Source organism: Lithobates pipiens, unplaced genomic scaffold (assembly GCF_037356315.1).
Source record: "Lithobates pipiens isolate NorthernLeopardFrog02 unplaced genomic scaffold, aLitPip1_a1.2 Scaffold_23, whole genome shotgun sequence".
Lineage (NCBI taxonomy): Eukaryota > Metazoa > Chordata > Amphibia > Anura > Ranidae > Lithobates > Lithobates pipiens.
In genome coordinates this window covers 266780473-266797515 of record NW_027507785.1, presented here as the reverse complement: position 1 = coordinate 266797515, position 17043 = coordinate 266780473, and the positions used below count along the sequence as shown (strand labels likewise).

Genomic DNA, 17043 nt, shown 5'->3' with positions numbered 1-17043 from the left:
CAATAATGGTTTTAACCCCCTGATTGCCCCTAGTTAACCCTTTCACCCCCTTTTGCCAGTGTCACTAAGCGATCGTTTTTCTGATCGCTGCATTAGTGTCACTAGTGTCGCTAGGTAGCTAGTTATTTTTTTAGGTTCACCGCCAGGTTTTTATAGCGCTAGGTACCCCCATATACTACCCAATAATGGTTTTAACCCCGATTGCCCCTAGTTAACCCTTTCACCAGCGATCACAGTATAAGTGTCACTGGTGACGCTGGTTAGCTAGTTAGTTATTTAGGTTCCCCGTCAGGTTTTTATATAGCGCCAGGGACCCCCATATACTACCTAATAAAAATTTGAACCCCCTGATTGCCCCTAGTTAACCCTTTCACCAGTGATCACCGTATAAGTGTTACGGGTGACTCTGGTTAGTTTGCTTTTTATAGCATCAGGGCACCCACCATTTATTACCCAATAAAGGTTTAACCCCCTGATCACCCGGCGGGTGATATCAATTAGGTTTTAGGGTCAGGGTCTGCGTCGCCCCAGGCAGCGCAAGGTTAGTGCCAGTACCGCTAACACCCACACGCAAAGCATAAACCTCCCGTAGTGGTATAGAATCTGAACAGATCAATATCTGATCTGATCAGATCTATACTAGCATCCCCAGCAGTTTAGGGTTCCAAAAAAACGCATTGTTAGCAGGATCAGCCCAGATACCTGCTAGTACCTGCGTTTTTTGCCCCTCCGCCCAGCCCACCCAAGTGCAGTATAGATCGATCACTGTCGCTTACATAACACTAAACACATAACTGCAGCGTTTGCAGAGTCAGGCCTGATCCCTGTGATCGCTAACAGTTTTTTTTTTGGTAGCATTTTATATTTAAATCCGGAAGGCAGTGCTTGGTTTTCGGGGTCCCGTACGTGGCTAGGCTCCCAAAAAGTCCCCCACATGTGGTATCCCGGTACTCGGGAGAAGCAGCAGAATTTATTTTGGGGTGTAATTTCACTTATGCCCATAGCATGTGTGAGCAATATATCATTTAGTGACAACTTTGTGCAAAAAAAAAAAAAAATTGTAAAATTCCTGCAACTTGTGGCAAAATATAAAATATTTCATGGAATCAACATGCCTCTCAGTAAATAGCTTGGGGTGTCTACTTTCCAAAATGGGGTCATTTGGGGGGGTTTTGTGCTATTTTGGCATTTTATGGCCTTCGAAACTGTGATGGGTAGTGAGGAGTGAAATCAAAAATTTGCACCCTTAGAAATCCTGAAGGCAGTGATTGGATTTCGGGGTGCCGTACGCAGCTAGACTCCCAAAAAGTCCCACATATGTGGTATCCCCATACTCAGGAGAAGCAGCAGAATATATTTTGGGGTGCAATTCCACATATAACTATGGCATGTGTGAGCAATATATCATTTAGTGACAACTTTTTGTAAACTTTTTTTTTTGTGTCATTATTCAATCACTTGGGACAAAAAAAAAAAAATTCAATGGGCTCAACATGCCTCTCCACAACTTCCTTGGGGTGTCTACTTTCCAAAATGGGGTCATTTGGGGGGGGGGGGTTTGTACTGCCCTGCCATTTTAGCACCTCAAGAAATGAGATAGGCAGTCGTAAATTAAAAGCTGTGTAAATTCCAGAAAATGTACTCTAGTTTGTAGACGCTATAACTTTTGTTCAAACCAATAAATATACGCTTACTGACATTTTTTTTACTAAAGACATGTGGCTGAATAAATTTTGCCCTAAATGTATGACTAAAATTGAGTTTATTCGATTTTTCTTATAACAAAAAGTAGAAAATATCATTTTTTCTCAAAATTTTCGGTCTTTTTCCATTTATATCGCAAAAAATAAAAATCGCAGAGGCAATCAAATACCATCAAAAGAAAGCTCTATTTGTGGGAAGAAAAGGACGCAAACTTCGTTTGGGTACAGCATTGCATGACCGAAGTGGTTAATAGCGTGTGCTCAGCAGTAATATAAGCATAAAACTTCAGGGCACAATCCCTGGCCAACAACATGGGGCAAGAATAGCAGATCAAGCAGGTTAGAAAACCTATCCTGATCATTATTGGTCCTCCCTGTGATAAGTGGTATTGGAAGCACCTACCTGTCAAGGGTGACTGAATCTAGAGAGATGCCATTGTTGATGTCAGAATCTCCACCTTGTCCAATCAGAGAGCACTTTGTTTTCAAAGAAAAAAGATACCAAGGCATTCTGTGAATGGCGGCCATGCCAAGCGAGCAGCCCCCTGTGGGTACTATGGAGAAGGGCAGCTGCTTAGCACTGGACCTTTAAGAGTGTTGCTGTCATTGTAGCTGCGGTGATTACTACGACGATTCAAGGCTCAGGTATTAGATATGCATGCTTGGTCCAGGTTGAACCATGTAATTCTACAATAAGACTCGTCCCTAAACTTCAGCTTTACATTCTGCTGCTCTGTTTATGCCTGCCATGATAATCCCTATAGTGTTTATTCTGCAAGCTAGCAACAAGTGCAGCCAATAGAAACCAATCGGCTTTCATTGATGTAACTACAGTAAATGAAAGCGTGTTTGGCTGATATAGATGACTTCACTTAGCTTGTTGTCATTGCTGGATGCAGGGATTCATTTATTAAGACAATATTATTTTTAAGTTGCCTGGTTTAATGAGCTGTGCAGGTTTTTATCTGCCTGGTATGGGATGAGTATGCCTGTTATCTGCCCTGTATAATAGGTGTCACATATCTGAGATGTTAGTTATAATGTGCATCATCTCGTTTTCTTTTCATTAGTGTAATACACGGAGAAATGTGTAATCTGTGATACGTGTTTTGTGAGATGCCTAGCTGCTTAGAATGCCAGACAAGCCTGCTATGGCAATTATCTTCTTTTAAAAGGCAAATCAATTCTGTGGGCTCTGTTTTTAGAAGTTTATATACAATTTTTTCCAATGATTCTTACATGTTTACAATTTAATCTAATTATAAAAATAGGAGAAAGCTTTGGGAATTTTGCATAAAAAACTTTTTATATAGAACCCCTACTTTTGGACAGTCCCCAATCTTTCAGTACTAAAGATGGCTGGCGGCCGTGTCTTTACATTATTATTATTTAAGGTGCTTGTATATTGCCATCAATTTAAGCAGCGCTTTACATATACATTGTACATTCACGTCGGTCCCTACCCTCAAGGAGCTTACAATCTAAGGTCCCTAGCTCACATTCATATACTAGGGCCAATTTAGACAGAAGCCAGTTAACTTACCAGCATGTCTTTGGAGTGTGGGAGGAAACCAGAGTACCCGGAGGAAACCCACGCAGGCACAGGAAGAAGATGCACGCTCCAGGCAGGTTGTGTCGTGGTTGGGATTCGAACCAGTGACTCCTGAGTGCTACCCACTACACCACATTGATAGCGGCATCATTTCCGGAAGCTTCCTTATAAGTTCCCCCTTGGCGCGCTCTTATGAATGAGGCCCATGTGCATTCTTATTAATGAAAAGAATGTAACTTCACAGATGAGGTGGAGCAAGGCTGGGTTGTGCTGGGCTGGATTGTGCAGTGCTAGCCTATGTTGGGCTGATGTACTTTTTAAATGGACACAGACAATGGTACTGGGAAATGTCTGTGAGTAGCTACATTGGGCTGCACAGGGCAACCATTGCCAGTGAGAGATGGGAGTGTTGCTGAATGTCTGCATTAGACGGTTGCTTCTAATTAGACCTTTTAGCAACTCAATTAGTGCATAGCATGAACGTTTATTATTGTTTTCTAAGAAAAAGAGGGCAATTTTTAACTGGAATTCCACAAGGGCTGTGCAGGTGTCTCGTACATCCGCATGCAGGTAGTCCTATCTAAGTCTTTTGGAACGCAGTGGTTGCACAGACACAGATTCTGCTCCAAATTTGACATCGATGCAGGTGCATGTCCCTGAACTCGCTGTCTGCATTCGGGGACACACATCTACACAAATGTTAAATTGGGTGCAGTGGCAGAGTCCACGCAGCCACTGGTTCCCAATAGACATGAAAGGGACTGCTTCCATCCTGTGCAGGCAAATGGAAACAAGTATTGAAAGGAAAATGTAGTCGCTATGAGCAAAACAGTTTTATTTATTTTTTCCTGGTGATTTTTATTTGCCATGAAGAGCTGAGCAAACCACAGGTGCCAGTTCTAGAGAAGTACAAATACAGTGCCTTGAAAAAGTATTCATCATACCGCTTGAAATTCTCCACGTTTTGTTATGTTACAACCAAAAACAGAGATGTATTTTATGGGGATTGTATATAATAGATTAACACAAAGTGACACATATTTGTGAAATGGAGGGGATTTTTTTTACAAATAAATATCAAAAAAGTGTGACATGTATTTGTATTCAGCCCCCTTTACTCTGATACCCCTAACTAAAATCTAGTGGAACCAAGTGCCTTCAGAAGTCTCCTAATTTGTAATGTAATTTAATCTCCGTATAAATGCAGATGTTCTGTGAAGCCCTCAGAGGTTTGTTAGATAACCTTAGTGAACAAACAGCATTATGAAGGTCCGGGATAAAGCTGTGGAGAAGTCTAAAGCAGGGTTAGGTTATAAAAAAATATCTCAAGCTTTGAACATCTCACGGAGCACTGTTCAACCCATCATCTGAAAATGGAAAGAGTATGGCACAACTGCAAACCTACCAAGACATGGCCATCCACCTAAACGGACAGGCCGGGCAAGGAGCGGATTTATCAGAGAAGCAGCCAAGAGGCCCATGGTAACTCTGGAGGAGCTGCAGAGATCCAAAGCTCAGATGTGAGACTCTGTCCACAGGACAACTATTAGTCACGTACGCCACAAATCTGGCCTTTATGGAAGAGTGGCAAGAAGAAAGCCATTGTTGAAAGCCATAAGAAGTCCCATTTGAAGTTTGCGAAATGCCATGTGGCAGACACAGCAAACGTGGAAGATGGTGCTCTGGACAGATGAGATCAAAAATTGCACTTTTTGGCCTAAAAGCAAAATGCTGTGTGTGGCGGCAAACGAATACTGCACATCACCCTAAACACACCACCACCCCCACTGTGAAACATGGTGGTGACAGCATCATGTTGTCGGAATGCTTTTCTTCAGAAGGGACAGGGAAGCTGGTCAGAGTTGATGGGATGGAGCCAAACACAGGGCAATCTTAGGCTGGGTTCCCACTTATGCGAATTGGATGCGAGTTTCTCTGCATCCAATTCAAATGACAGGAGACTGTATGACTGGCTCTCAATGGAGCTGGTTCACACATATCCGTGGTGGCTGTGGAGCGGATTGCACAGGGGTCACGTGCGTCTTTGGCTCTGTTTCAGGCCCGAATGCAAGCAAAAATTTGAGCCTGATTTGTCCCTGGAACAGAGAACAGGGATGCACCGGACCCCTGCTGTGAGCCGCATCTGTATTCGGTGTGAACCCAGCCTGGGAAGAAAACCTTTTAACAGAGTCTGTGAAAGACTTAAGACTGGGGCGGAGGTTCACTTTTCAGCAGGACAACGACCCTAAACATACAGCCAGAGCTACAATGGAATGGTTTAGATCAAAGCATATTCATGTGTTAGAATAGCCCAGTCAGAGTCCAAACCTAAATCCAATTGAGAATCTGTGGCAAGACTTGAAAATTACTGTTCAGACGCACTCCATCCAATCTGATGGAGCTTGCTTTATTTTGCAAAGAAAAATGGGCAAACATTTCACTCTCTAGAGGGGCAAAGCTGGTAGAGACATCCCCAAAAACACTTTCAGCTGTAATTGCTGCAAAAGGTGGTTGACTGGGGGGGGGGGGGGGGCTGAATACAAATGCACGCCACACTTTACACACATTTATTTGTTTTAAAAGAAATGTGAAAACCATTTATAATTTTCCTTCTACTTCACAATTATGTGCCAATTAACAGGTCTATCACATAAAATCCTAATACAATACATTTACTTTTTTGGTTGTAACATGACAAAATGTGGAAAATTTCAAGGGGTATGAATACTTTTTCAAAGCACTGTAACTTTTCTTTTGATATTAACAAAGGTTCTTTTTTAAAAAAAAATTGGCAGCAAGCTACTAAATTGGACCCAACAGTTCCTCCATTGTGCCCTAATTTGTTGGTCTTCGTTATGGCTGATAACTCTTGGTTGGCAGAATATAGTATTTGATAAGCGAATTACTGTTCGATGTACGTAGATTTCATGTCTATAAATAGAGAATGGTGGAGAACTCGGGTCACTTGCTGTATAGTCCGCCCTTGGTGCATTAATAGGCATTAAGATTGAGGTGAGTGACAAGGCTGCTTGTTACACAGAATAATGATAGTGGTTTCTTGTAATAGGCTCCAGCTCTAACCATACCTATTAGAGGTTCAATGTTGCCTGATGTGGATTTATATTGTGTAAAGGATGCTCTTTATGGTGCTCCCTTCCCTGCCCCCGTGGCTCGTGCTGTTTACTGTAATCCTTCTTCCATGGGATTATCTGCGTCTGTACAAGGCCAGCTAAGCGCTGCTCAGTTTTCCAATGGCTTCCCTGGTAATACAAGAAGAGCCCTGTAATCCATCCGTACAGCAGTGTGCATTGGCTGCAGGTTGCTTTGATCCCTTGCTGGTTTGGGTTTAAGTGTCAGGCAGCCATCTTGTTCCAGAGCTGCACCATTAACCCTTTCCCGTGCATCTGACCACAGCTTGTGCGGGGCTAATGTGTCCGGGAAAGAATCTGTGATGTTTGTTTCTGAGATCATTAGGCATTGACTGAGCTGATTTGCAAATCTGTCCCCCCCCCCCCATCACTCCCTGCAGTTTTCTGCCTTTTTTCCAGTCTTCAGTCCCAGGTCCACCAAGGTGCCCGTTTGTCATATTGTGCGATGACTAGAGAGTCAGGAAATAAGCAGATGCCAGTAAAGGGTTGAAGGTGGTAATTTCTCCCAGCGGAGATGCTTCCAGGAGGTTTGACGCATTAAGTGTCACTGATCTGTCCCCTCTTGGGAAAAGTGCAGTGCAGTCTTCAGAAGGGGCCCCCCCTTTTCCTCCTCAGCATCTCCCTGTCCGGGTCGGGTTTATGCAAGGGAAGCTGCTTGAAAAGGTGACCTTTGCAATGTTTACAGAGCATGCTCTTTGAGCCAGCCCGGGCTGCAGCTTCTTGCCTGCAAGCTGTAATCTGCTTATAGGTGCATTGTCATAGCAACAGGCCCAGAGAGTAGCAGCCTGGGCACACCGGGACTCTGTTTGTGCTACCTGAGGGGCGGGATGCTAAAAGGAGGAGGGGGAAGGATGCAGTAGCCAGCTATTTGAGACCAGATTTTATTCCACCGATTGTCAGTTCTGCCCCTGAGCCCGGAATGATCGGAAATTCAGCCCATTTGTTAATAGTATAAGATTGCAAGGACATCTTCTCCCGGGCAGGATGCCCGGCCTGGTTACCTGACATTGCCCCTGGCCTATTCAACTCCCTGCCGGCATGTGACCCTTGACCCCTGTGCAAAGGAGCGATGGATGGGTGAGGTTTTGTGACATGAGTCCCAGCTATGATTTGGTCGTGCACAGCAAGGTGGCTGTATAATTGCTTCATGTAAGTCCAATTTTATTGTGTGTCACAGCATGCATACTCTAGTTCTATTCCCTGTGTTACAATGGAGGTAATTAGCGGCTTATAAAAATGTCATTATTTAATTGTTCTGATTGCTGTTCAGTTGTTTGATGCAGATGTCTATTGTAAGCCATTCTGAAAGGCAGAACTTTATGGAATAGTTTTTTTTTGTTTTATGTAAACTTATTTTAACTCCCCCTTTTTAGATTTTTATAACTACCTGGAGCTTGGATACGTTTTCAGAATATTAGGATGGACTTTCAACAAAATATTTTCTCCATTTTATATATAAAGGAAAATTTTATTAGAATACAGTTAATATTGTCTGTTGGTGTAAATTTCCTGAATACCAATTTTTGTTTTTCATTTTTTTTTAACCCTTTATTTTAATTTTAAACACCTTTATTTGCTGCCCTGTGTGCAAAAAAAAAAAATGCTGTGTAGTCTGCAGGTGATATAATGTGTTTGTAAATGTAAAAAAGAATAGTTACAAAACTGAACATTCTATAAATATTTTTTGTGACCTCCTTCGGTCATTTCAGTCTTCAAAATCGATAAGAAGGTGCTTAAAGGTTATTTATAAAATGTGTCTAACAAAACAGAGTAAAAATAGAGTAAGTAACATTGTATGCTTATTGTTTTTAAAGTGCAATTCCAGAAAAAATAAACTTTTTTTTATTTATTTACCGGTATTTATTGGGGAAGACTTTTTGCTGTATGTATCCAATAAGAGCTTTCTTCACTTTCTGTTTGGGTGATAGTTGTCACTGTGATGGGAAATGAGATGAAATCTCCCAAGAGCCAAGCTGTAATAACCAGAAAGGAAATTCTGAGCCCTACCATTTTTTGTCTGTACTGAAAAGATTTCAAATCCTGTCCTGTTTTGGTGACCACTGTAACTGAGATAGGAAATGTGACAAAGCAATAAAACTTGACAGAGGTTTTAAACGCATGGGTGCTCAACCTGCGGCCCTCCAGCAGTTGGGGAATTACAAATCCCTTGAGGCATTGCAAGGCTGACAGTTACAAGCATGACTACCAAAGGCAGAAGCATGATGGGACTTGTAGTGCCGCAACAGCTCGAGGGACTTTAGGTTGAGCACCTCAATTCTAAAGCATGGGTGCTCAACCTGTGGCCTTCCAGCGGTTGTGCTGGATACTGATAGTACCGTTCAGGAGGATTCGATAATTCCTCTCGAACAGGAATGGCCATACATGGATCAACATTTGGCTAGTTCCTGTAGAACCAGCTGCATTTTGATCCATGTATGGCTGGCTTTAGAACATGGGTGCTCAACCTGTGGCCTTCCAGCTGTTGTGCTGGATACTGATAGTCCCGTTCAGGAGGAGTCGATCATTCCTCTCGAACGGGAATGGCCATACATGGATCAACATTTGGCTAGTTCCTGTAGAACCAGCTGCATTTTTATCCATGTATGGCTGGCTTTAGAACATGGGTGCTCAACCTGTGGCCCTCCAGCTGTTGTGCTGGATACTGATAGTCCCGTTCAGGAGAAGTCAATCGCTCCTCTCGAATGGGAATGGTCATACATGGATCAACATTCGGCCGGTTTCTGTTGAACCAGCTGCTCTTTGATCCATGTATGGGCTGGCTTTAAAACCTGGGTGCTCAACCTGTGGCCCTCCAGCTGTTGCGGAACCACAAGTTCGATCATGCCTCTGCCTTTGAGAGTCATGCTTGTTTAACTGACAGCCTTGCAATGCTTCATAGTTCCGCAACAGCTTGAGGGCCACAGGTTGAGCATCCATGTTCTAAAGCTAGCCATAAATGCAAATTAAGCTGGCTCAACAGAAAACGGCCGAATGCTGATACATGTATGGCTGATCCTTTTTAAGAGGAATGATCAACTCCTCCCAAATGGGACTATCAGTATGTTTTTACTTGATCACCACTTGCAGCTAATGGGCTGCAGCACTGATCAGTGTATTCTAGGAGAGGAGTCCCACTGTCGTAATACAATAACACAATTGGGGATTCGGGGATTGGTTCGGTGTTAAAAAAATAAAAATAAAATAAAAATCATCTGCAACTAGCTTTACCAATCCAAATTATAAATAAAATAAAAAAGTGGCATTACAGTTTGGCAGGTATCTTCTTAGACTATATAGTTGCTGATCACTTGGTCTTTTGCTGAAAGCCACTGGGTGGGCCAGTCCTGTTCTCCATGTGTTCTCCATGTGTATTGTGTAGAAATGACATAATTTGCAAATGAATAGGTATTTCCCATGTCCTAGGGACTGGCAGCTGTTTTAATTACAGCCTTTTCTTAATGCAGGTCACGTGGGTTACCTAAACTGAAAGAATCTCGTTCCCATGAGTCCTTGCTGAGCCCAGGCAGTGCAGTGGAAGCTCTGGATTTGGCGACAGAAGATAAAATCCTGGTGAAGCCTTTACACAGCAGCATATTGGGCCAAGACTTTTGTTTTGAGGTAAGGCAGTATGTATTTTTATGAAGCCGAGTGTAAATTATTAACTGAGCGACCTTTTGATTTATTTCCTTTTTTGTTTTTTTTTATTCTTTCTACTTGTCAATACGCTCCTGTCAGGTCACTTACTCCAGCGGCAGCAAATGTTTTAGCTGCTCATCTGCAGCAGAGAGAGATAAGTGGATGGAAAATCTGCGGAGGACTGTCCAACCTAACAAGGTAAGCGTCAAGGAAAACAAGCTCAGTGCTGATCGTTTTCATCATCCTCAATCTTTTTTCAATAGTAAGTTTACTAATGAGCAGCACAGCAGTGATCTTCTACTAAAGGGCAGCGCCAGTCACCTGTAAACACTCAGAACACCATGTTGTTTGTATTTGATTTTATTCTCATCTGAAGCTATATAAGTGTTAATGATCAGATCTTGCAGAGGAGAGCACGGTTCCTGATAAGGTTTGTGGGGATGAAGTATGTGTGGAATATGGAATTGCAATGTGTATGGTAGCTGGTTTGGATAAATCCCCTTCTTAAAAGCAGGAAATGTGCTGGATCCTGTTTTTTTTTTTTCCTGCTATAGGCCTAAAACCTATAAACCATTCATCCAAAACAGAAAATCAGACATAATGCAATGGTTTTTGCTTTACATAACTATCTGTACGTTTTTTGTTCGATGTGGAATTTTATAGCATTTGGTTAAGGTGTTCCTAAACCCAAAACGGTAAAATCAGTCTGTATATACAGTAAAGCATGCTGGTTATACTCGCTGTGGAACCTAAGGAGTTAATCCTGCACATTGTGTAAAAATTCTGTTTGATCCTGCCTTCTCAGATCATCCCCTTCTTTTACTGTCCCCAATCCATCTGCTGATCGAACAGAACCTTAGGGCCACTCTGCACATGCACGGTTTGGTGTGTATTGCTAGAAAGTTTTTTTTTCTTGTGGGATGGTGCATGTGATCAGCACTGTCCAAACAGAGCGTCAGGGGTCTTGCCGCCTCATTGGACAGTCAGAGTAGAATGAAAAATCCTCCAAGTTTTAACAAGACACTGATAGAAGTCATAAGACTGCTATGTACTGCTGATGAGAAAAGGTATTTAGCAGTTTATATTACTAAACTTATTGCATTTTGATGTTCTGTGTACTGTGGGAGACCAGATATAATGAATGCAGGGTCCTGGGTTTAGTAACACTTTAATTTATTGTTCTTACTGTCACTGTTGTGACACTGCTGTGGCAAGACTAATATCCATAGATGGGATACATTTTTAACCGGTCCAGCAATATCTGCTTATGGTAATCCTGCATCTACAAGCAGGCACAAGCTGCTTGCTGTGGGGGCACTCAGCAGGAGGGAGGGGCCAGGAGGGACCAGATAGAAAGGTAAGTATAACATGTTTGTTATTTTTAACCACGTGACCACTGGGCACTTAAACCCCCATCCTAACCAGACCAATTTTCAGCTTTCAGTGCTCTCACATTTTGAATGACAATTACTCAGTCATTCAAAACTGTATCTATATACATTTTGTATCCTTTTTTTTTTCACACAAATAGCTTTATTTTGGTGGTATTTAATCACCACTGGGTTTTTTTATTTTTTGCACTATAAATGAAAAGACCAAAAATTCTGTAAAAAAAAAAAAAAAAAAATATTCCAAATTTGTGTATATTATGTGGTCTTTGTGAAAGTTATAAAGTCTACAAACTATGGTGCCAATCACTGAAAATTGATCACACCTGAAGTACCGACGGCCTAGCTCATTTCTTGAGACCTTAATAAGCCAGGACAGTACAAATATCCCCCAAATAACCCCTTTTTGTAAAGTAGACATTCAAGGGTATTTTGAAAGATTTGTGGTAAGTTTTTTGAAGTTGTAATTATTTCTCACAATTCTTTGCAAAATCAAGATTTTTTTTTCTTTTTTCACAAAAGTGTCATATTATCAGGTTATTTCTCACACACAGTATATGCATACCACAAATTGCACCCCAAAATATGTTCTACCACTCCTCCTGAGTACGGCGATAGCACATGTTGGAGACTTTTAAACAGCGTGGCCACATACAGAGGCCCAACATGCAGGGAGCACCATCAGGCGTTCTAGGAGCATAAATTACACATCTAATTTCTTGACTACCTCTTGCATTTTGAAGGCCCTGGAGCACCAGCACAATAAAAACGCCCCAAAGATCACCCTATTATGGAAAGAAAACATCCCAGCGTATAATCTATGAGGCGTATCGAGTCTTTTGAACATATAATTTTTTTTCTACAAGTTTTTGGAAAATGTGGAAAGAAAATGAAAACTGATTTTTTTTTTTACACAAAGTTGTAAATTTTTACAATATTTCTAACACATAGTATGTACATACCAAAAATTACACCCCAAAATAGATTCTCCTACTTCTCCTGAGTATAATGATACTACATGTGTGAGACTTTTACACAGCCTGGCCACATACAGAGGTCCAACATGCAGGGAGCACCATCAGGCATTGTAGGGGCATAAATTTCAAATCTAATTTGACTACCTATTACATTTTGAGGCACTGTAGTGGCATGGATGAGGATTGCTAAGCATGGTTGAGCCATGCATGTGTATGGATGGGATGGCTGGGTATGGCTGAGTGTGGATGGGGTGGCTGAGTATGGCTGGGTTGGGTATTGCTGAGGCTGGGTATGGCTGAGTGTGGATGAGTATGGATGGATGAATGAGTATTGCTGAACATGGATGAGTATGGATGGCTGAGCATGGATGGATAGACGAGTATTGCTGAGCATGGATGGATTAGTATTGCTGAGCATGGATGGATGAGTATTTTTAATGCGATTGAGGAGTATTTTATTGCTGGGATGGATGAGTATTGCTGGGATGTGCATATATCAGTGCTGTGGGCACTGCACATCCAGCCCACAGCGCTGCAGCACTTGATTTCTCCCCTCTGTACCGATCGGTACAGGGAGGAGATAGAGGAACCGGACGTGACGCCGGTTTGTTTACAAGTGATCGCTCCCTCATTTGACGGAGCAATCACGTGGTAAACGGCCGCTATCAGAAGCCATTTACTGTGATGTGCCGGATCCCCGGCACACCTCCAGCTCTCCTTGGCCCTCTTATGACTTATACCCCCATCCCTTCCTGGCATACTTTCATGAGAGTAAGAGAAAGAGCTGTGTATGATATCATAAGCCTAGGCTTTTTACCAAACCGGAAACATGAAGTGGGCTGTATACGGTATTTACTGGCAGAAAAAAATGTTTTACTATCCAAAGTTAAAACAACAAGGGCAGAAGATTTAATAGATGGAAAGATGAAAAAATTACTGAAGGTCTACTTTAAGTTTAAAGAGTGACCAATTGACACTGCTTAACTTATTCTGGATCAGGCACAGCTATGACTAGCTATTTGTTTAGGTTTTTCTATATCTTTATATTTAACATTTTTATTATAGTGGACCTGTCACCAACTACAGCTTCTTTTTAAATAACTTCAGTTTTCTTCTAGACATATCAGGAGTTAATGGAGCTTCTTAAAATAGACCCAGCAGCACATAAGAGTTTAAATCAAATGTGTCACTATGAATTAGCCTTTCATGAAAGAAACTCGTATACCATACAAGCTTTTAGTCTAGTTTACATTTACGTTGCAATCCTCATTCTGTTTGCTGCCAAAAGGCACTAATGGAAGTTGAATTCCAAGTTGCAGAGAATGGTGCTCGTACATGAAAATTCTAGAAGTTTAGAAAGTGAATTATTATGCATGTATATATATATATTTATGGTGACACACAGGTGACAATTTGCTTCCTTTTCTGTGAGGACAAAATAAAAACATAATCCTTAGCATAGACATATACTTGAATGCAAAGTTACAGTACTGTTGTACTGGAATACATAAATAAAAAGTAATGCCAAAGCCTGATGTTTCCTATATAATTCATAGTTGATTTCAGTTGTGACTGGAGAATTCTCTTGACACTTGGCTTAGAAATACTTCTAACTTCCTGTTATTTCACTTTCAGGACAACTGCCGAAGGGCGGAAAATGTACTGCGGCTGTGGATTATCGAGGCCAAAGACCTGGCCCCCAAAAAGAAGTATTTCTGCGAGCTCTGCCTGGACGACACCCTCTTTGCACGTACCACAAGCAAAACAAAAGCAGACAATATCTTTTGGGGAGAGCACTTTGAATTCTCTGGATTGCCCCCTATCCACAATATCACTGTGCACATCTATAAGGACGTAGAGAAGAAAAAGAAAAAGGATAAGAATAATTATGTGGGACTAGTGAACATCCCAATGGCCAGTGTGACTGGCAGGCAGTTTGTGGAGAAGTGGTACCCTGTGAGCACACCTACCGCTAACAAAGGCAAAACTGGGGGACCTTCGATACGTATTAAATCCCGATATCAGACGATCACTATCCTGCCCATGGAGCAGTACAAGGAGTTTGCTGAATTTATTACAATTAATTACACCATGCTATGTTCTGTGCTGGAGCCGGTGATCAGTGTCCGTAATAAGGAGGAGATGGCCTGTGCGCTGGTCCACATCCTACAAAGCACAGGAAGAGCCAAGGTAAGGACATTTCTGTCATTCTCTAGAGCTTTATGTCTCTTTCTTATGTTCCGGTGTGGTGTCTTTTAATCAGAACTGAGCTAATATGACTGGCCAAATCTTCACAGTAATGTTTGAACATGTACGGGGATGTGTAATGTAAAAAGCATCGCTCTGCTTCAGACTACCCTTTTAGGCTGCATTCACACCTGCTCTTGTTTTTTTCATAGGTTTGGGCTTCCCTATGTTAGACCCCTTTGAAATCTCCACGCCTCACCATCTCTGTTTTGCAGTGCTTCCAGGACAGATCAGAGCGATGCTCAATGCCAGCAGTGACCGGGTCAGCATGGCCCTGATTAGTCCTGGGGGGTGAGGAGGGTGTATGACAGTGATGGCGAACCTTGGCACCCCAGATGTTTTGGAACTACATTTCCCATGATGATCCACTACACTGCAGAGTGCATGAGCATCATGGAAAATGTAGTTTCAAAACATCTGGGGTGCCAAGGTTCGCCATCACTGGTGTATGATGTGAGTTCACCTTTTAATGTTATTTCTGAAATTAACTAACGCTTTAAAGTGTTTATAAAGCCAAAACTTTCTTCAGTTTTGGATAGAGCAGTGAGGTGTTAAACAATAACATGACAGGGGTTCTAACACTTTGAAGCGTTAGTTGACCATTTCAGAAAAAAATGAAAAGATGAGCTCACATCATACACCAGTGATGGAGAACCTTGGCACCCCAGATGTTTTGGAACTACATTTCCCATCATGCTCATGCAATCTGCAGTGTAGTGGAACATCATGGGAAATGTAGTTCCAAAACATCTGGGGTGCCAAGGTTCGCCATCACTGGTGTATGATGTGAGTTCACCTTTGCATTTTTTTTTTCTGAAAAGGTCAACTAACCCTTTAACGTGTTTATAAAGCCAAAACTTTCTTCAGTTTTGGATAGAGCAGTGAGGTGTTAGAACCCCCGTCATGTTATTGCTTATGTCTGTGTCCCCACTAGGAAGATTTGTCCTGCTGACCACTGTAACTGGAGCTAAAAGTAAGGGAAAGAGTTACATTTTTCATTTGATGCCAGAACAGTGATAAAGGAGACCTCTTCTAGTGGAGAGACCTGTGACCAGTGACAGCATTTCTAATAGGGGGATTCCTGTTGTATCTACATGACAAAAAGTGAAGGGAGATCTTTCATATGGGACACAGGTGGCAAAGAAAAAAAAAACTCACCGGGGTTTAACCATTCCATGCTGTATTCAATATTAAAAAAAAAAAAAAAAAAAGTTATTTTTTTTCTTCTCCATACTGTTACAAGGCAAATTGACACATTGGGGTTGATTTGCTAACATTGGAGAGTGCAAAATCTGGTGCAGCGGTGTATAAAAATCGAATCAGCCTTCAGCTATGTTCGAAAGCACTATTTCTCCAAACCCAGCTTTGGCCCTTCTAAACCTAAGGCTGGAATTTATACAAAGGAAACAATTTAAATTATTAATACAGCTCTTAACAGCCGCTAAACAAACTATAGCTAAAACTTGGAAAATGCCTACCCTGAATATAACCGAAACCAAACATAGAATGAACAAATCTCTGTTGCATGCAAAGATGGAAGCTTTAGATAAAAGCTGTTTAAGTTGAATAGTTTATGGAAACCGTGGATTAAACGCTGTTTGCCACCAGACTTCGAAGATCAAGTACTTTTACCATGGCAGTCAACGTTATAATATGTAGATATACAACTACCTTCTGGGAGTAACCTACCTTCGGGGATCCCCTATCTCCTTTTCCTCCTACCTGTTTTCTCTCTGCTTATTATTGTGAACTCGTTGTCCCCTTCTCCAGACTATATTTTTCTTTTCAGCTAAAATCCACTATAGTAGGTTGACATACCATAATAATATGCCGATAATGGACCCCACATCAGCAGTAGATCATAATCTTTTCCTATTTAATGCATTCCAGTTATACTAGGATCATACATAACATTTCAATGTAGACTTTTGCTTAGATAGGATTAGTATTCATCTACTGCATAGTTATGTTTTGTTTCCATCTTTAACTATACAATTTTATGGTGTTATTTATGACCAGTAATTTACTTTCCTGAAATATGATTATCTTAATGTAACACATTTCTTCAATGTTTTCTGACAATCTTTAATAAAAAACTTGAACAAGAAAAAAAAGAATACAATCAGCTTCAGCCCCCGTTCACTTCGGCGCGATTTGACATGTCAAAACGCAGCCTATTTCCAGCAATGGCACTGTCCCAATCGGTGCAACGCTGCACCGATTTCAGAAAGTACCTCCTGCGCTACTTTTGGTGATTTCAGGGGCAATTTCAATAGACATTTGTGCATGAACCCGCATAGATGTCTTTCAGATCGCCCCCAAACTTGCACTGAAATGCGGGTTTGAAATTGTGCGAGTTCAGCTACACTGACGCGATTTAAAACCTGCATT

At 41.5% G+C, this 17043-nt stretch overlaps 1 protein-coding gene across 14 annotated transcripts in view; it reads left to right on the top strand.

The window, feature by feature from the left end:
• Positions 1-17043, top strand: part of RASAL2 (RAS protein activator like 2) — a 468530-nt gene that overhangs the window by 394085 nt on the left and 57402 nt on the right. For all 14 annotated transcript variants that reach the window (XM_077453167.1, XM_077453166.1, XM_077453165.1 and 11 more), the window contains 3 exons: positions 9869-10022; positions 10140-10238; positions 14041-14595. In XM_077453167.1, coding sequence (XP_077309293.1) covers positions 9869-10022; positions 10140-10238; positions 14041-14595 — 808 coding nt within the window. The remainder of the gene's footprint in view (positions 1-9868; positions 10023-10139; positions 10239-14040; positions 14596-17043) is intronic.